General features: G+C 39.6%; 2 protein-coding genes and 1 long non-coding RNA gene across 9 annotated transcripts in view; 1 reads left to right on the top strand and 2 right to left on the bottom strand.

Annotated features, from left to right (window-relative positions):
* Positions 1 to 1,221: 1,221 nt before the first annotated feature.
* On the top strand, positions 1,222 to 17,113 carry FAAP20 (FA core complex associated protein 20). Its single transcript, XM_040533641.1, has 8 exons — positions 1,222 to 1,314; positions 2,248 to 2,391; positions 6,474 to 6,575; positions 9,784 to 9,937; positions 10,272 to 10,514; positions 12,182 to 12,335; positions 13,052 to 13,674; positions 15,155 to 17,113. Exons 2-8 carry the CDS (start codon positions 2,301 to 2,303, stop codon positions 15,225 to 15,227), a joined length of 1,440 nt encoding a protein of 479 aa, XP_040389575.1. The 5' UTR covers positions 1,222 to 1,314; positions 2,248 to 2,300; the 3' UTR covers positions 15,228 to 17,113.
* On the bottom strand, positions 6,347 to 10,385 carry LOC121058282. The gene is made up of 3 exons (XR_005814149.1): positions 10,273 to 10,385; positions 9,785 to 9,938; positions 6,347 to 6,576 (listed from the first exon to the last, which is right to left on the bottom strand). It is a non-coding gene; the product is annotated as an uncharacterized LOC121058282 (long non-coding RNA).
* Positions 16,662 to 19,876, bottom strand: part of PRKCZ (protein kinase C zeta) — a 48,030-nt gene continuing 44,815 nt past the window's right edge. For all 7 annotated transcript variants that reach the window (XM_040533635.1, XM_040533634.1, XM_040533636.1 and 4 more), the window contains one exon: positions 16,662 to 19,433. In XM_040533635.1, coding sequence (XP_040389569.1) covers positions 19,346 to 19,433 — 88 coding nt within the window. In that variant the 3' untranslated portion in view covers positions 16,662 to 19,345. The remainder of the gene's footprint in view (positions 19,434 to 19,876) is intronic.

Genomic DNA, 19,876 nt, shown 5'->3' on the forward strand with positions numbered 1-19,876 from the left:
GCAGTCTTTCTGCTGATGAGTTCGCAAAGCGTGGGAGTGATGTAGAGATGCAGTGACTCATGTGATGTCAGTCAAAAGGCCAGCTTCAGAACCAGCGACAAAAGCAAGTTTCTCGAAGCCAAGACCAGACTCATTGTACTTTTCTGCTTCCACATCACATTAAAACACAACTGTAGCCTAACTAGAAACATCTGGCTTTAATGCAGCATTTGCAATTACTGATACTTAAACTAAAGACACATTCTAAGATGGTCAAAGAAAATTTTGGTAGGCCTATCACCTATTGTCCTCACAAAGGTCCTTTGCTTAATACCGAGTGAGGGAAGTGGTGAAGCTGCTTCTTAGCTGTTTATAAAGGAAACCAGAAGATACTTTGACAAGATGCTATCTTCTTTCCTTCCTCTCACTGTATTCACTGTTCAACAGGGGAATTTTAGCTTTTGTTCCCTGTCCTATACAGTAGTCAAAGGCTCTAAAGGGGGGACCTCTCTAGCACACAAGATGAGACGAACACTCATTAATTCTCTCGTTCTTTGTAAGATTAGAGATACTTCAACGACACATCCAATATCTATCTGATGAAAATTGTTACCAGAATGTTTCAATATCAATCTCTCTCTCTCTTTCTCTGTAAATAAGTTACAGAAAGAAGCCAACTGACAGCACTTGACAACATGGAGCACGGTGCCAGAACACAAACCAATAAAGTTTCCTCTTGAATGTGACAAAACACTTATTTTAAGCATACTGAGACAATAAAGTGCTGATTAATAAGTAGCATGTTCTTGTATGAAACTTATGAGTGTGTAGTGTTCTGCTAAACAGAGAAGATGCTGAAGGTATGCAATCACAAGTACAAAAGGAGCTCCACATAGCTGTATTGAAAGTTAGCTCTGAACACACATTAATTCCAGTAACAGCGTATCTTCAGGTAAGTGCAGGATTGACCCAATGTCGTTGACATATTTTGATGAACTCATTAAGAATAAATACATGTGTAAGGTTTCTCAGATATATCTACATAATCTACAGTCATGTCTTTGCTGCCTTATCTGGGTGTAATGAGTGTATTGATTATTCAGGGACTGCTACTGAGTGATTATTTCAGACTTAGCTAGAAATTATGAGGCTCTATTAGCATCATATCACACGTAATTGCACGTTAATACAATGTTCTGTAGAAATTAACATGGAGAGAGCTGAAAATAATACTCACCCACAGAGTCTAAAAATAAGCACCAAAATTTCCCCTCCTCGCTTCTTTCTGATTCTTGTTTCCCCTCAGGTGATGGTAGAATTCTCCTTTCCGGCTCTCCTGAAACGCATCATGTGCTCTGGGTCACAGACTGTTCTGAGAAACCTTGGTTATGCAGGCTTACGCTTTTGGGATGTACTGTGTGATGCAAATTAAGGGTCTTTTTATTAGACCAGAATAACCAACAGAACACACCGGTTTAACATGACCTCCAAGAAACACATTTAAGTACACACAAATAAGAAGCATAGGCACAAGAGTGGTATGCACTAATTACAGTAAATGTGGTGTTTTCAGCTGCACTACCATGAAGAAATATACCACTTTAGAGTATTTTTGGTGTGACAGACTCTGTTTAGTTCAGACCTGCAGCTCAGCCCATTTCAGACCTCTAAAAACAAGCCAATTAAAGTACCAGAAGCTTATTGAATATTGATTGTTTCAGGCAATCCAATGTAATGATTTGTTTTACACAAACATAGGAATTGTGAGAACACAGGGTTCTTAAAATCAGTAAAAAGGATACTAATTTTGGAGGAGCAGAAACTATTTGCAGTCCCTGCTGAGTGGACAAGCTTTCCCACAGGATGACAAATGGAGAAGAGTCCAGATGAAACTATGTGATGATGAGGAGTAACAATCCTACTGAGTTTGGGGGCAATTTGATACTTTTGTAGTATTGATATGTCCTCAGGCATATACTTTATGAACTAGTACATTCTCCGAAAACACCTTATGAGGCAAATATAATGAGCTTCCATCCCGCAGAAATAAAAAGTAGGGTCATAGGTGTAAACATGGATGGAGCTGGTTCTAGAAGGGGGATGAAAAAGCTGGAGATCTGGGATCATGCTCCAGACTCGCTACTTCTGCAGTATTTAATTTAGAGGTTTTGCTGGAGGGAGGGGAGAAGAATCAATTTTTCATTACACGTTATGCATATATGCATGCAGTCCCTGACATAAAGCTTTCCCAGCCAGGTCTAAGACCTACCTCAGTGCACGCAGTAAAACTCCTCGTGCCTACAGGACTGAAGCAGAACTCCATGGTGATGATTTTCTGCATGGAGGGCACACCGCACCCCATAGGAAGAATGTCACGCTGCCAGATGCATGCTCCATTACATTCTTCTAGTCCTGAAGGAAAAACACTTTACGTTCAGTATATATAATATTCCTGTTAATGTGAGACAGGAGACTGGCAATACGCCACTAACAGAGCCAAGAAATGGAAAAAACAGCGAGCTAGTAGAGCCTCCCAATCTGAAGCAGACAGACCTATTGTAAGTTGTCTCCATCCTTGGGGCTGGATGGTCCAGGCTGATTTATGAGCACAATATTTACAACTAACACACATGAAATACATTATGAGTAGAAATAAATCTCCTAACATGCAGAGAGAACAGTTAAGATAAAAGAATGCATATGGTAAACTAGGTGAATGTTTGTCATTAGAAGTGTGGTACTAAAGCCAGAGCACGTCTTTGGGGCAAAGGATACTGTACGTTTGCACTAATGTTTATCAATACTCGGGAAGACATGAGACGTTAGGCAGACTTCTTTTTTTTTTTTTTTTCCTAGTGAATTCAAAGCTGATGAAAGACACTGTGTTGAAAGCCTCTGGGAGTAAAATGCTGCTTTAAAGGAAGGTTAGCCTTGTGCCTAATCAAAGACCCAGAGAAAAACAGGCCAGAGTTCAGGTTCCAGGTCTTGCATTATCTCAGGCAACATCCTTAATTTCTGTGCACCTGTTTTCCACCTCATAAACAGGTGTAAGTATGAAAGATGATAAGAATGGACTACTTTGAGACCAGAAGGGATCCCTGTAATTAAGTACTCTGGCTTACTGCATCACACTATAGGCAGTAGAAATTCCCTGACTTAATTTCTAAATGAAATCATTACTGATGGGTAAGCTTGTCAGAAAAATGACCATTCCTTACTATATAATGCGACTAGAAAATGGGGATGTCAATCCTAGTTTCATTATAATTAAAAAAAAAAAAAAAACCTCCCGAAAGAACTGATGACAATTTCCTGCTGATCTCTGCTCTTTTGAACCTTGTACAGCAGACTTCTTCAAGCAGGCTCCCCTAAATCTTTCTTGGTTTTAGGGGGAATGTGAGACAGCTCTGTCACTTAAAGTCATCTATATTTGGCATTTCTGCCTACAAAGCTCCATTTATGATAGATCTTACATCACCATGTCCAGCCAATCCAATTGGGCCAAAACAGTTGCTTGTAATGCCCTGGATTCAGCTCTTCCTTTGACACTATGGCTTAATAGAGCCAAATTTTTTGGAGCTCTTCATGATGTTGATTCTTGCCCAGTAGGATCTAATAGAAACTAACCAGCTCGCTTTATGCAGGCTAGAGAACAGCCACAGAGAGCTGTGAAGCTGCTACTCTTCCTCACAATCAACCTTCAATGTTACCTTCTAATACAATAGCTAATTACAATATGGTAGGACTTACTAATGAAGAACAGGATAATAATGGAACCGCTTGTAGAAAACAGTAGTTATTCTGCTAACTAAACACACCTCCTGTCCTAAAGCAGCAGCATGACCTGTTGTTGCACCTACTACACATCCTCTTGCACAGTATTTTCCACTGATTAAAAAGAAGCTATCGAATTTATACCAGATCAGCACAGATGAACTGAAGGAATGGCAAAGCAGATTTGGGGAACAGGAGATGTCAGCTGGGGAAAATACTCCAAAAGCAGCCTAACTCCAAGCTTACTCATGAAAAGAACAGTAGCATGAAGCTCCGGTTTGACAGCAACATTGCTTGGATGTGACAGGAATGCATCATCTTTCGTTGTTGTCTTTTTTTTCCTTTTTATTTTTTACTTGAAGTAGTCTAAATGGTTTTGATTTACAGATGCTGGGAGCTGCAATGTGACAGCAAAGGCAAAAACGTACTTTAACATCTTTAACTAGGTGTCACAGTCCTGTTACTACAAGATATAATCCAAGCAGAATGACCTTTCACATTGACAATGTCACAAGATAGTTTCAGTTCACTGGGCATAAAACAATGTAAATAAACCAAGCTCAGGTCAGCGTGAGTCTGATACAATTAAATAAGTGACATCTGGAAAAGAGAAACTATAGCTCTACTGTATTGTACTGTCAGGTCTCCTAAATGAGTCCCAGTTTGTATTTCTTTATCGAGTCAAGCTCTAATGAAGGAGATGAGAACAAGTATGAAAAAGGACAGAATTTAGGAAGGGGAGCAGGGACATCCATGTATTTCCAAGAGCTTTCTGTAATGCAGCATAACTACCACAACTCTAGATTGCAATCAGAATACACTCTGCTCAGTGAGAATATTCATGGATTGGATTCTTGGTTTGGATTATACCTTCAGATTTAATAGATTTGCTTTCTAAAACACTACCTAGTACTTCAGAAAAAAAAAATCACAGAACTCACTAAACCTATTATCCACATTTGTTTAAGCAAGAAATATTCTTTCGTTCAATAACACATTCTCTTTAAAGTTGATTTTATACACCATTCCAGTTATGGATACCAGCACACCACATTAACTAGCACTGGCATTTTTGCCCCACTGTTTTGTGGTTTCATGCCTGTAAAAGAAGACATGTGATCTTCTGTAATTACTACAGCTATTACTTATGGATTTTTTTTTTGTGGAGCCCTTAAGTACATTGATTTCAGATGAAGGAATGATGCAGAGCAAACAGGAATAATCCAAAGTGCTATAGGCTACAATACTGTGAGACACACTTAAAAAAGAAAGACAGAAATGCGAAAACCTCAAGCCATTTTTGATCCTAAATTCAGAGCCGAAGTCCTTTAAAGTGTGGGGAGATTATACAACTCCCTCAACAGAATTCGAGGCTGGGCCACAGAATCCAGGGCTTCATGCCATCAAACCTAATCTTTGTTTGAGATCTGAAACATTCTCTCCAACAGTTTTCAGTCACATTGCAAAATTGTAGAGGAAGATGAAAGGCAGATTCTCCCCGCCTCTCTTACACTAACCCCAGGGCCTAAAACATCAGGACTTGATTTAACCAGACACACACTGGGCCAGAAAAATGATGAGTGATACCAGGACATGACTGAGACACAGAAGACTTCATCTGATTCACGGTTTTCCTACACAGTCATTGGATCATCTCAGAACCTTGGGCAGATTGTGCCCAAATTAGCCAGCCAAAAAGCATCCCCTCGCTGGCCGAAACAACAGCAGAGTCAGCAGTCTCCGTCAGTCAAAAATGTTTCTTCACAGCGGAGAAGCACGCTCGTTACCAAACAAAGAGCAACTTCAGAGCTTCAAATGGGCAACAAACATCTCAAGAAGCTAGGCCCTCGTGGGCCTTCTCCCTCGCCGAGCCACTACAGACAAAAACGCCTCTGGGCTGCCGGCTCAGCAGCAGAACCCTCCCCAGCGTCTCTCCTCCACCAAACTTACTGTCCCACCCCGTAGCGCATAAAGGCTGGGCCAGGCAAAGTCTGCTGGCTCCCAAACTGGCTTCCTAAACTTCCGTTGAACCAAGAGTAGGACAAATCTCCACAGGAGGATTAGGCAGGGAGATTATAACCCTTACAGCCTGACATCTGCTGACCATTCTCCGTGAAGGAGAGATGTGTTCCAGCATTTGGAAATCACTACCTGATTAATTTTGTCCGAGGTAGCACGGCACAGATTACAGCTGCTAGCTCCCTTGGTTCCTGGCTGCGTAGGAAAAACAAGAGTTTTCTTTCTGAGAAACAAAGAAGAGGATATAATAGTCTGTTCTAGTTTTAGTGACACCATTCCCTTCCTTCTTTGTTCTTTTATGTCAGCACGACCCCTCAATAATTGGGCCTGATCTAAGGAAGAACTGAGTGTTTGTGCTATAGTCCAAAACATTTCTCCCCTGATCTCCCTCAGCTTCAGTTCCCCAAACAAAAAATGAGGTCAGTGAGTGACTTTTCCACATAAGCTGTGCAACCTGCCTTGTTCATAAACTCTTTGCATTCTACATAGTGTCTACACGTAAACCCTATCGCAATGAGGCAAGAATCTCAGCCTGAGCCTCCAAGTATAATCTTAACACAAATTAAAGTGGTAATGTCAGAGAATTATTTATTTGTGTACAACTGCAGTAGTGTAACAAGAGTGCCATTGTTACTTTGAGGGGTAATTGAGCAAGCTTCTTCTCAATTTGGTTCAGGCTGTCTAAGCCAAACGACTCTTATCATCTTTAGCCGCGGACGGTAACGATGACTGCATGCACCATTTTCTGTACGTTTACTTTAGTCCATCGGCCAAGAGCAAAGCAGCCTTCCTTCAGCACACCTCCTGCAAAGAGGACACGGGAAGAAAAACGAACGAACAAAAACAAAAGGGAAAAAAAAACATCATCATTTGCAACATCTTTTTGTGCAATAGTAACAGCCTTTTGGTGCCATCATCAGCCATGGCATTTCATTCACACAGAACACTTGTGGGCACATCACATATGCTTTTCCACTCAACGTATTTTTAAATGTTTCCCAGGCAACTGTTTCAATACAATATGCCTCCTTGGCAACCCGGTACCCACAAATGCCATGCCACTCTCCCTCTTTTTAGTCCTCTTTTTAGGTCTTCTCATCTTGGCATATAAAAATCCCGTGGCTTGATTTTCAATATACAGCCACGCAGGTACTGATCTGTCCTTACACGTGAAAAGGGAAGGCTGAATGGAAAAGATGAGTTGTGCTCTCGACTCTGGACATTATCATACGCAAGCCCTGGTAAGCTACCAGAGGAAGCGGGTTTCAAAGCTTCTCACTGAAACGACTACGTCACCTACCACTAAAATTAGGGAGAGCTTACAAAACCGTCTCCATTCATCTGACTTTCTCTGGAACACCAACGAGCCTTCTCAAAGTGAAACTGCGTGTCACCTTTAGTCTCCTGACCATGCTAAAGGAAGTATTACACAGCATTCGTAATTCTGTGGCTTGAATTGTAATATATCAATGAAAATAATCAGATTTTCCCATTTCACTACAGCTAGAGAAATACGACTGAGTTACTCTTTCCAATGCTACATTTGCTGCTGCTGTGCTGTAGCGGAGATAACCCTGGCAAGTCCTTTTGCTGCAGAAGCTTTCACCGATGCTCTACTATACATACTTCAGTCTCCCTTATAATATCTTTAGGGACATTTTCCTTTACAGCTTTTAGCAGAATGGACACACTGATTATTGAGTGAAGCCACAGAATATTTGACAAGAACAAAAATTGCCAACATATACTCCCAAACCAAGCATGGGTTAGATCAAGGAATCAAAACCAACAATGTTCAGTTTTCTAGCAAAGCAAAATTTATCCTTAACGTTCTCCTCTGATCCTGGAGCTATCGCTACAGAACCAAAAATATTTTAAAAGGACCAAAACTATCTGATACCATCAGTCACTATAAAAAAGTTTTAATAAAACTGCATATGATTTAGCCTCAAAGTGGTACATTAAAATATATATATATTTATATATATATATATTTATATATAATTCACGCGTGCAATTACATCAGGCTCTGAGAGGAACCTAGCAGAAACTATGGCATCTCTTCTTCATTGATTACTCCATAACAACAGCTGAAAATTACAATTTTTCCAGGCTATAAAATGCCTAACACTCCAAATTCTACACCGGCAGCAAAAATCTCATCCCTGTCTGTGAGTTGTTGTATCTGTAATAGAGACCCTGCATTACCAGGCTTTCTAATTCTTCCCAAATGCAGGAGCTCTCATTCAATGTTGCAGCTGTTGGGTAGGAAATCAGAAATAGCAGAAGGCGGATTAGTTGATAATGTACCAGTTCTTCCCCAGCAAATGCTGCCACCTGCGTTTTACACTCTCCTCTTTCCCTCAGCCCAGGAAAAGATCACTTGGTTTGTTTGGCAGGCAATTTATAGGCTTTAATGATTGTGGAATTGCAAAAGGATTAGAATTTGTTATAATAGCCCCTTCTTCCTGAGAGCAAAAGTTAAAACTGAGGCCCAATTTACAGCAAAAACCAGGGAACATGTAAGCAAAGATTAAGCGTGTGCAGCTTGATGAGACTCTACAGGGAGTAGATAACTACACATGCTGGCACTCCATTTACAAGGAAATCCCTAAAGATAATCTGTAGAAGCATTCTAGCCTCCAAAAGCTCAAATCCTTTGACCATTGGCTAAAATCCAGTCAAGGCTGCTGATGATAAAGACTACTCTCTGCATTTTTATGAGAATTTTTTTCTAAGATTGCAAAACATTATCATTATTAAATTTAGCAAGACCCAAAATCAAGTGAGAAGCAATAGGATTTCCATGTCAGAGGAGGAAACAATAGAAACGATCTTGTCCAACATGGCAGAACCGAGAACAGGTCCTGTTCTACACTTCACCTTCCTGCTACAGTAAGTACATTATTAATTCTGAAAAGATGCAGAGTAAAAATACTGAGTACAGACAATGGACAGACATTTCTAGAACGCTAGTTTAAAATCTACAGTAGTTACAGCAACAGATAGAACAAGAATGACAACATTCACTAATGTGCTTGCCTTCAAAGGCTGTAATAGGTATGTATTAAACAGACAACAATTAAAAAATCTTACAGTACCAAGTTTTTGGTTAAATTCACAAAATAATAAAAAACTACAAGCTACAGTTGCTACGGATGCAAGTTTTGTTTTTTTTTTTCTTTTGCTTTTACAATCATTGGCTACAGTAATAATTTTCACTGTTCATTTTATTATATTCTTTCACTTGTGGCCCTTTTTGTACAATAACCGATTTTTTAGTCTCATCCATAATAAAGCTTTTGCAAATGTTATAATGCATGAGTCATAGTACTAACAGTAACACACTGCAACACCTTCAGCATGAAAAACAGACAACACTTCGGATGTCTCTTTTTGGAAAAGTCACATCTAACAGAACAAACCTGTTAGTACAATGCATGATTTAGGAGCAGAGGCCGTCAAACTAGCATGCATGGGGTCGTAAGATGTATAAAACACTAACACAAACATCTCAGGAGCAAGGGAAGAAACCCTGTGGCTTAAGCAATCCTTAACATAGATACACACACCTAGAAATATGTACAAATGCCTGTAGAAACGAGCTCAGTCAGAAAAAAAAAAGCTTTCACTGCCCCTCAGATTTTTTTAAAGCAAAGTTTCCATATTGTTTGCTGCCGCCAAGTGGCGATTATCAGTGGTGTGACATGAATTACAGCACAGTCACCAAGGCCAGCAAGTAAAAGCAAAACAAAACAAAATACTTTTTGTTTTGTCTTCTTCAATTAGCATCTGCTGTTGTGAAATCAGATCTGAACTCTCCCTCTGTTATGGAAAAGGAACGTGGCCTTATCTGGGCCTAGGAAGTTTTACAAAAAAGAGTGCTGTGTACCTGCTCCCCCCTACAAGGGCCTACTATCAGAAAAACTGGGATGTTTATTTCCTCATACTACAATTATTCTCATAACGATTATGAAGAATTTAATCAGCAGTTACTTTCTGACCCTTTTACCTGTTGGGGAACGGAGAAAGGCGCTGACAAACTACTCCCTGCCGGCTGCATTCCGAAAGGCTCCAGCCTGATTAGCGCGTCTATCAACTTCAAAAACTACCAGTTATGGCTCAGCTCTTACACGTGTTTTATTTCAAGTTATTCAGCGACATTCCTGCCAGAAAAGACAAGCAGCGTCACTTCTCCCGAAGGAACTAGATCAGAGACGCATTCCCAATCTACTTTACTTTTTGAATTAGCATATTTTGGCTTCAGCCACGTACCGACAGCTCTTTGGTGTCGGTACAACAATTATTTGATGGTGAGGAACACCGCCGAGTCCACAGCCATTTTGTGGGGCTCGTCCCAAGCCCCATTTCCCTCATCCCCGCCAGGCCTGAGCACGCTGCGTTCGCGGACGGGCCTCGTCCAGCGCCCCCCATCTCCAAAACACTACTCCCGTATAAAACTTAAGGTCTAAACCCAACACTAAACAGCCGGACAAGCACCTCGCAGCTGCGGGTACTAGGAGCCGAGCCGCCCGCCTGTCACCTCAGGGCGGACCCCATGGCGGAGCGGGAGCGCTGAGGCGGTGCCTTCCCGCCCAGCACCGCCCCCTGACGGAGCGGGGAGGCCGGGCCGCGGCCATGGCTGAGGAAGGAGCCGCTAAACTGCGCCTCAAACCCAGGAAGGCGCCGGCAGCCTACAGCCGGGAGCCCAGCCCTGGCTTGGAGCCCCCCCGGCGGCGCCAGTGAGTCCGGGCGGGACGGGGAAAGGGCTCCTCAGGAGCGGGGACAGCGGGGGGGGCGCGGAGCAGCGGGGCCGCCTCAGCCTCACGTCCCCGGCCGAGGGTCGAGCACGGCCGCGCCCTCAGAGCACGCCTCGGTCGTGCCGCCAGCACGTTGCTGGTAGCGTGAAAAGTTACTTCATAAAACGCCGTCCGAAGTGTCCTAAAGAAAATTAAGTCGACTGCACTTCGTTAAAGTGTGCCGGGCCCTGTGCCTTCTGCACGTTCCTTGGCACCAAGCAGCACCCCCAAGTGTGGGGCCTGTGAGGAATGCTCGCTTATAAAAATAATTTATTTTTTCTTCAGAATAAGACTCACAGGGACCAGAAATATTTTTATTTATTTATTTATTTTCCAGCCCTCTGGTAATGGAGGGTTGAGAAAAGGAGTGAAGAGGTAGGGTTCAGGTCCTGTTCCAGCCTGTTAGGATGAGCAAGTGTGCAGTCAGCTTCGCCCCTTCCAAAAACAGGCTTCAAAAGGCTGCTCTCTCCTCTCTTTGATTGCTTGTAATAATTGTCTGTGGTTTCTTCATTGTGCAGCATCATTCCTGGACTGTGACCCACGAAAATGCAGCGGTTGAAGTGGGAACACTGGAACTAGAATTCCCACATTGACAACCCGTCCCTCTTTTCAGATTGGCTTTTATACAGCATTACTAACATAAAAACCTTTTATGCTTGCTTTATAGTTAATCCTTTCTAATGCCTTCCTAGGAAGGATTAGATCAAGTTGTTTAGAAAGCTAATCAGTAATTTCAGAGTGCCACGTGGGAATGGCCAAGCACACAGAGGAACCAACGCAGTTTCCCTCCTCACTGCAAACACTCCATGATTTCTGTGCTCAGCAGGTGTCAAGTTCAGTCTTTGAGAAGAAAACACCGTGCCTACGCTTAACTATTTCACTTGGAAGTAAAGACTAATAAATGCCTATATCTCATTTGTTATAAGTAGAAAGTAAGGTTTTTAGATGTTCTTTTTAAAAATTGAGTGATACTGAAAGCTGTAATGGTTACGTAAGTCATGGTAGACTATAAAATGAGTTGATGGGCTAAATAATGTGTTCTAGAAAAATCTTGCTGTAGGCTAGACAGAGGTTCCCTTGGTGAACAAATGGTATAATAAACAGCTATTTTTTTTTCCTCTACAGGGAGCCTTGGCTCTTTTAGACTGAAAAGTCTGCGTTTGTGTACTTACTCTTACTGACAAATACTTTTTATGTACCTCTTGGTGGTTTGACATGTTAAAGTTGTCAAATATAATACTCATTTTAGCACATATAGTGCTACTTGATCAAGAGAAAATAGGTAAGAATGGAAATGTGTTGTGCAAATGGTAGAGTTACACCAATTTGCGGTCATAAAATTCTTAACATTGTGCTTAGCCATCAACGAAAGGGATCACTGCACTTAGCCATTGAGTTGGGCTGGAACTGGTTAATACACCATCAGCTACTGGAAATGTAATTTTAAAACTTCTGCCTTGATAAAGCAATATTGAAGAATAGCTATATCTTAAGAAACCTCGGAGTTACTGGAGGGGTAAATCAAAATAATTAAAAGGCAAACTAATAGCAATGAGAAGTATTTCCTTCTCTCTTTCCCACCCCCAAACTATTGGATTCTCTCTTCACAGGGCATTGGCTGACAGAAGTTCCTGGTTTGAAAAAGATGATTTAAATGAGTGTGAAAAAACATGGATTTTGCTACTGAAGAACATAAGTCAAGATTTACAATGCACAAGTTGGCAAGCAGTGTCCAGTTTTCCAGAGTTCTTTGGAAAGGTCGAGGTAGTGTGCTGTATCCTTGTTGTCCTCGCTTCCTGTAGTGCTTAAAATGCTGGACAGTGAATGCTGTTAAGAGGGGAAACAACAATCTGAAATTGCTTTTAGATGTTGGTTGACAGCTCTTTAGCCTCTACATATTGTAGTGTGACTGAGCCTTATGTGGCATGTAGCATAAGGACAACTTACTGGGCTTGTTTTTTTTTTTCCTCCAGTATGGCAAAGTGTTTAACACTTCAGAGTATTTTCCTGGAGAGGCTACCTGCATAAATATAAGCATTAGCACCTGCCTAAAGGAATGAAACTGGAAAAAGCAAACTGTAACAGAGGGGTTAATCATGCCGTGACGACCTTTATAGTGCTCTGATATCGTTAGGCAGTATTATAACACAAAATACAGCCCTTCTAAAGTAGATTTTTTTTCTCTGAACAACAGCAGGTGTGGTGTTTTTTTTCATCCTTAGCCTCTGAAGGACATGCTAAGAGTATGCTATTTGTGTTTAATCAGTGGGAATAGTGTAGAAATGTTAAGGAAAGACACACGTTGCATACATTTCAGAAAATTAATTGTTTTGCAAGTGCTGGAGATGCATGTAAACAAGATGCTCATTGCTTTGATGTAGTTTAGCCTTCTCTGTAGTATTTGTAATATGTCCAGCCTTGGTTTTAATCTATGGATTTAACTACATTTGTTCTGAAGACATTCTATTTATATGTCACAGAGCTCTGCGAAAGAGAGTCTACAAAAACAAGAAGTCTTTAAAATTGGAATGAAAGACTTTGAATGGATATCTTTTCCATCTTTTTGCAAAGAAGAATTTTTAAAAACAGAGGATCTTAGCTCCCCTCAGCTAACAGAAAGCCAAATTGACTGTTTACCTGAAGAACAGGGCCAAGCAGATGAACTGAAAAGTCTACCTTCTACAGCTGAGAAAACAGGCTGTGTAACTGCTACAGATCAGACCAAAAATATGGTTGGGGAGGACACACAAAGTACTTCAAAAATGGCTGTAAATCTTAAATCGCATAAAGTCACTCAGCATAATACTTCTACGTGCCACTCGACGTTGTCACAAGGCACTGCAAAAGCTCTAAACTTTCAGCAGCACTGCAGAGGGACTGTACACAACAGCAAGGAAAACAGAAAACAGGATAAGAAAGAGCATCAAGCACAAATGCATCAAAGCAGTATTTCATTTGGTAAGGCCAAGACTGTGCCCACAGAAAAGAAGCCACCTCTTGTGAGCATGCCTGGAACTGAAAGCTGCAAGAAGACTGCAAACCAGAGCGAAGGCTCTTTAACTCTCAACAGCTGTCCAATGTGTCAGATTCAGTTTAGTGCAACGTAAGTCTGCTATTATTTTTGACTAACTTGAGAGTGTATGAAAAACAATGCTTTTGGTTGCATTCTCGCTATATAAAGTAGGTGAAACATTGAAATATTTTTGAATGGCAGAATTGCCTACTTCTAATTCAGTTTAGAAGTTCATGATTACTAAATTGTGTTGCTTCAGAAAGAAAGCTAAATTTGAGCTGTACGTTGCTAGTATATGTAAAATTAGGTATTTAAACTACTTAATACAGAAAACCTTTTTTTGTGAAATTTGTATCCTAATCTATAAATTGTTCCAAAACAGCATTCTTGTTACTTAAAAGTTGACTTCAGAGCTAGATGGATTCACCTCCTACAGGTAACAATCTTTTCAAGATCTAGGCTTCACTGTTACAGCTGTACTGGTACCTGTTCTGTAAGTACCCGGGTGCTTTTGGATGAGCAACTGTGCTCTGAATTTTAGATTTAGCTTTCTAGGTCCGGGCAAGTTAGAAGAAATCTGATTTTCCTTATGGAAGCCCTGATTATTACAATGAAATGAGACTTCAGTCCTCCACTGCAGTCAGACTACCTCTGTTTAAAAAAAAAAATCCTCCCAGACATTGAACATGTATTCTGCAATATGAATTACGTTGTCTCTTGAAATGATACCCCTTAGTAGTGTTTAGGCTGTCACAGTTGCTGAAAACTAACATATGGTTTTGAAAAGGACCTCTAATACCGCAAGATATACGGCTGCAACTGTTTTCCTTCTCTTGGAGGCTGAACAAGGAGACAAAAGGATGGCTTCATTAATATTTACGAAGTTGTGGTCATTATGTCAAGAGATTTAGACAGAAAAGCTAAACATAGTTCCTGTCTTCATATTCTGTTCTCTGCTGCTGGCTACTCTGTACTGATCAGGATTACATTTTATACAATCTGCTTTACCAAAGGTTGTTGGCCGTGGGGCGGGTCGCTTAGACCCAAAAATAGCCCTCCAGAGGAAACAAGGCAGACACGAACACAAGAAAGCATCCTTCCTTTCGCAGGAACCTCTGTTCCGATGGCCTCAGGTTAGAGAATTAGGGAAGGGTTTTCTCTCCTGTATCAGTTGCCTAATGTTTTGTCTTAGATTATGAACGTCTACACTGAAAACTGATACTGAGATCACCAAGAGCAGGAAATTGCATGCAGATGCAATGATCCTTAAAATCAGTATGCATATATGTCTCAGTGTACAGCATGCCAAAAATAGAATTACTTGTCCCAAGCATAGAGAGCGTGAGCATTGTCTTCTAGTAAATTACATTAGCAAGCTATCTAGCAGCAGGTAATAGCAACTACAAGAGGCTGGGGCAGGCTGTAATGCTTCTGAGCATAGGAGTGACTTATGCACCAAGCTAGTACAACAATGCTGTGACTACACAGGAAATGAGAGTGGAGGTGAGAAGTAGCATAAATAAAAGGATGTGACTTCGTATCTCACTGAAGAAATTGTCTGTATCTGCAGGATGTCGCAATTGGATATTGACAGTCATCTCGCTAGATGCTTGTCTGAAAGTGCCGATGATATCGTGTGGTAAAGCCAGGATGAAGAGCAAACGCACAAGCTGAAGATGAACCTTTCTTGAAAGCAAAGGAGAAAAGTTTGTCAAGGAAACAGGTCCTTGTCTCAAACTTCTTGAATGATCATAAATCAGTAACTGAAAGGAAGGTCAAGTGCCACCTGCCTGTTGTTTGGGGACTTATTTTAAATACTCTCCAACATACATAAAATAGTTCTGAAAACGGTGCTATACGGTATCCCAGTGACCCCCAGGGAAATTGGCCTCTGTACAGCTGGAATCTGGGTACTACAGGAAAAAACACACTATTATAAATCCCCAAAGAACCTGTTTTGTCTGATGCACCATAGTTGTTCTGAATCTCAAAGTCTAGAAGCAGCTGAACAAAGGGTAACTATTTCATCTAATCCAGAAGTTTAGTGATCTTAATTTTTCTGAAGAGTTATCTGTAAAAAGAGTTGAAAAGTCATTCACAAGGTTTAAGTTCTCCATGATCTTAGTGTCTTAGTAAGAACTTAGATGATCGTACAGTTCATTCTGTTAGTGTTAAACGAAAATACAGCACAGGCCATGTATAGGGTGTGATTTTTTTCCTTTCTGAAGGAACACCACTAAGTTTATAACCTGACTTCGTAGGTTTCTAAGTCAGTATCCATGTGATTAACATGACTAGTGCAAAGTAATCAGGCTCTAGAAAGAACGTTTCTCCTGCCAGTTTCCTAATAGTGAAATACAAAGTTAGATTTTAATGTACTCAGACAAGATTCCTGTTCTGGCAGGTCTCCCCCCACCTTACAAACTGTCATTGTTTCAGAATAAAGAACAAGCCGAAAGTTTTTTAAGTCGAGAAGGTATCAGAGAAGACTCGTCTACTGTTTTGGTACCTTCCTCATAGTAGCAGGTAAGCATTTTGTAAGCTTGAGAAAAAGTAACCTTCTCTATGAACAAGAATGACATTTAATGACAGCTTAGTAACACCAAAGGGAAAAGGAAGAAATAAACTAGAGTGGGTTGTTCAATTCCCACAAATGAAGTTAACTGTTTACTGAACAGGGTAATTCATTAATTGTTCAGGCAGTACACCACAGCTCAAGTGACAGCCTTACTAGTTCAAATTAGTTTCTTCTGACAAAGGGTTGTATGCAAGAATAGTACAGTTGGGCCTGTTCCAGAGATTTTGTTTACAACTTCCTTCACATAAAGTGAAGAAGAACGCAACAAACTTCAGTAGTGAATGGGTTTTGTGTCTCAACAACCGCATGTCCTGGACCTCAAAAGCCTACAGTTCAGATGTAATCCAAATATGTAGAATGAACAGAATATAGTATCAACATACAGGAAGAATCCTATAGTGTTGTTGTTGTTGTTGTTTTTAATTTACAATAGGGTCTCACTAAAAAGTGCAAGTGGGACATACCTCAGTTAGCTGATAAATAATAACAGTCTATTAACTTTTCATTAAAGTCTTTAATAGATGTGCAAGAATATAAATGATCTTAGCTGTTATGGATTAGTATACCGTCTTCTGCACAAATAAAACTGGTCAGCAAAGATCTCAACTAATTAATTATACAAAACTACAAGAACATATTTACTGTTTTACAATCATTAAATTAGCTAGAATTTTCATTTACTATTTCAAATAAGACAACTATGTATCATAACCAGATCCATTTGTAATATATTAGGATTTTTTTTCAAACCACACATTTAATTACATCCTTCATTTTCTTTTATTTATAAAACAAGTACTTTATATAAAAAAATTTCCCCTTCATTATGAACAGAACATTATTCATACACTTGCACATGAGCAACCAAACTTGTATCCAGCAAACTATTTGGCAACACAGCAACATTGTAAATGCCTGTAAATTTTTAAATAAATCAAGTATTCTTTACAATGTTTGTTTAGCAAATGTGTCTGTTCTTGCTTCCCTCCCTCCCAAAATGAGCTGGCCAACTAGAATCAAGGTTTAAAAAAAACAAAAACAACCAAGCTGCATTTTTAATATTTCCATTTAAAGTTCTATGCTCCAGCACATCAAAGGACAGCTTAATCTGTCGTATTTCCATTTATGAGCTGCCTGCAGTCACTCTTTAACTATTTTTTTTATCAGTTGTATAATTAAGGGAGTTGAAACAAAAATTATTCAGGGTAAATAAAGCAGTTGCCATGGAGAAGGAAAAAAAATAATTTAAAAGTGTCAGATTACAATTAAAAGGTAAATATTGCCGTTACTCGATTAATAAAGTATCTAAAGTTCAGGCATTTGAGGCAAGTACTTCTCACTGGTTAAATTATTTAGTGCTGATTAAAACACATCTTGCTTAATATAAAAAGCTACAGTCCGATGGAGAGAAACCCACAACTTAGACCTGATGGGATTAATAAAACTAAATAACCACACATCTGCATAATTGTGGCTAATGAGGGGATACAAAATGTAGATTGTTAATCAATGGTTAATTGAAAATTTTAAACAATGTTTTGGCAGTCTCGTCCTAGCACCTCATGACTTGGATGTGAATCCGAAAGATGTCATGTTCAGCACCTAATGCAATGCTGTACCCTGAGAAAACCATATGTTAATATAAAGAAAGTGAAAGCGTTGCAATTTATCCTGCAAGTTACACCAAATTAGGTGAGATGACATGGCACAGGGTTTCTCATTTTTTCCTTTCCACATTTTTCTCCTCTATCTACAACCCACACCATATAGGTAACCAAAAACCCAGCAAAAAGAAATACTGCCTCTGCTGTTGTTACCTGCAGAGGCAGGTAAATCTTCACAAGCATCTGAAGTTTTAGATAGCAATGCGCACTTACTAGTCCTCAAATGTAGTGACGTGAGCTTTTCCAAGCTGATAAATTAACCTTTTCAATGTAACATACCCTTTATCCCTACCTCCCACACCCCACCACCCCTACGGTTTCCACAAGAAGGGGTTTGATAGTTATCTTTTGCTTACCCAAGTTCTTAGGTATATACCTTTTTGTTCCATTAAAAAAGTTACTACTTTGATGCAAACCATTTTACCAAAACATCCCATTCTTTTATGTAGAATGATTAGTTATTAATATACACTGAGAAATTGTAAGCAGACAGTTTATCAGAAGTAGGAGGTGTGCTTTATCAGGAAACTGTATTTTGTATTATGGTTATTCTAGATTTACTATTTAAACTTTAAGGCTATGCTTTGTTACGCTTTTGCTCTATTTCTGAATATTTGTACTGTTGATAAAAATAGTTTCCAAAAATCTAATATACAACACAATATCACTGTAGATGTAGGCACTGCTTTAAGTGTTTTCAGAAATCCTTTGTGTGTAAATTTAGTTTTCTTCAATCCACACATTTTGGTAAATTTGGAGTTTCAAACAGATTTTGAAATTGATACTGGAAATTCTAATTTGGAATTAATATTGCTGAGTCACTCTGCGTTTCAAATTCCATAAAGAAGCAAAGGAACATTAGGCCACAGCTGTGAACCGTGTGTTTCATATGTAAATGGTTACTGGAATATTAACAAGCAGAACTTACCAGGTTTAAGAACGTTCCAAATATGTAACAATTCTTCAATGCAGTTTATCCATTTAGGCACTTAAATCTTGTACCCAAATTTATGTTTTGATTGCTAATAAAACACAACTCCTTTTAAATACATCTGAGACGTTTAGACAGGTACCACTTGTGAAAAAAGGCATCAAAAATAAGCTTCAACACCACTGTAATATATTTTATTCTTCAGGATGTTACACTAATATTCTTCAATTGGTAGCTCATTGCATCAAATGTTTGTAGAAAGTTTGCAGTTCTCAAAGTTGTTCAGAATCTCCTCGCCGAGGAATGCAATGAATGTTTCAATCCTTCATGAAATAGGCACAAAATGCAAATTCCTTCATTAATGAAGCCAGTTGTGTCAGTGCCCAGAATGTAAGAATAACTAAGTGGCGGAAGACACCCACCAAAATCATTATTCTCTTCTTTGATTTTCAGCAGCAATTTTTTTTTTTTTTAAATCATTGGTCTCCATCCAAAATCTTACAGTTCCCCAGCCTCGCATGCATATACTGTAGTTAAGGATAAAGTTAAAGGTCATTCATATTGTCTACAACGAAGATGTCAATTCCTTCATACCGTTTCTTCTGTTGATAGCAACAATGGATTAATGTATTCAAATCCTTCAAATTCTGACTGATCTATTCGTTTTATTATATCTCTGAAAAACAAAGAAATACCGATTTAGTTTAGTCTTGCTGCACCAGTTTCAGAATCCTGGGGTCTTAGATTTCTAATAAATCCAAAATTTGTTTTAATTCACTTTACCTCTGTATCTAAATGGGCAGCAGAAAGTTTCATTGTACTTTTAGTGTGTGGTGCAATTCTGTCAAATGTTTCACACACAAATGACATCAACAAGAGTGCTTTCTCTCTCAATTTTCCCTGTATTGCACAGAGCTTTCCTTTGTTTTCTCCCAGCTCCAAACTTTACAACTTTAAATTTAAAGCTTCCAACTTGAAATTTAAACACTTCAGTAACCCCCCAAAACTATCTACAATTATTCTACTGGAGTTTGGGCAAGCTAAGTCTCCCATCTAACTACCAAACCATAGCCTTTAGCATATTCCATCTGCTATCCAAAGCAGCTTTCTTCCTGTGCA

Source organism: Cygnus olor, chromosome 21, assembly GCF_009769625.2.
Source record: "Cygnus olor isolate bCygOlo1 chromosome 21, bCygOlo1.pri.v2, whole genome shotgun sequence".
NCBI classification, from domain to species: domain Eukaryota; kingdom Metazoa; phylum Chordata; class Aves; order Anseriformes; family Anatidae; genus Cygnus; species Cygnus olor.

Bases quoted from the DNA above. Each gene is read 5' to 3' on its own strand.
- FAAP20 (XM_040533641.1), top strand. From the start codon at position 2,301: ATGGTGATGATTTTCTGCATGGAGGGCACACCGCACCCCATAGGAAGA. The intron at 6,576-9,783 runs CCTGCAAAGAGG...CTGACCCTTTTA, and splicing joins AGCCTTCCTTCAGCACACCT to CCTGTTGGGGAACGGAGAAA. The intron at 9,938-10,271 runs CCTGCCAGAAAA...GCCGGACAAGCA, and splicing joins TCAAGTTATTCAGCGACATT to CCTCGCAGCTGCGGGTACTA.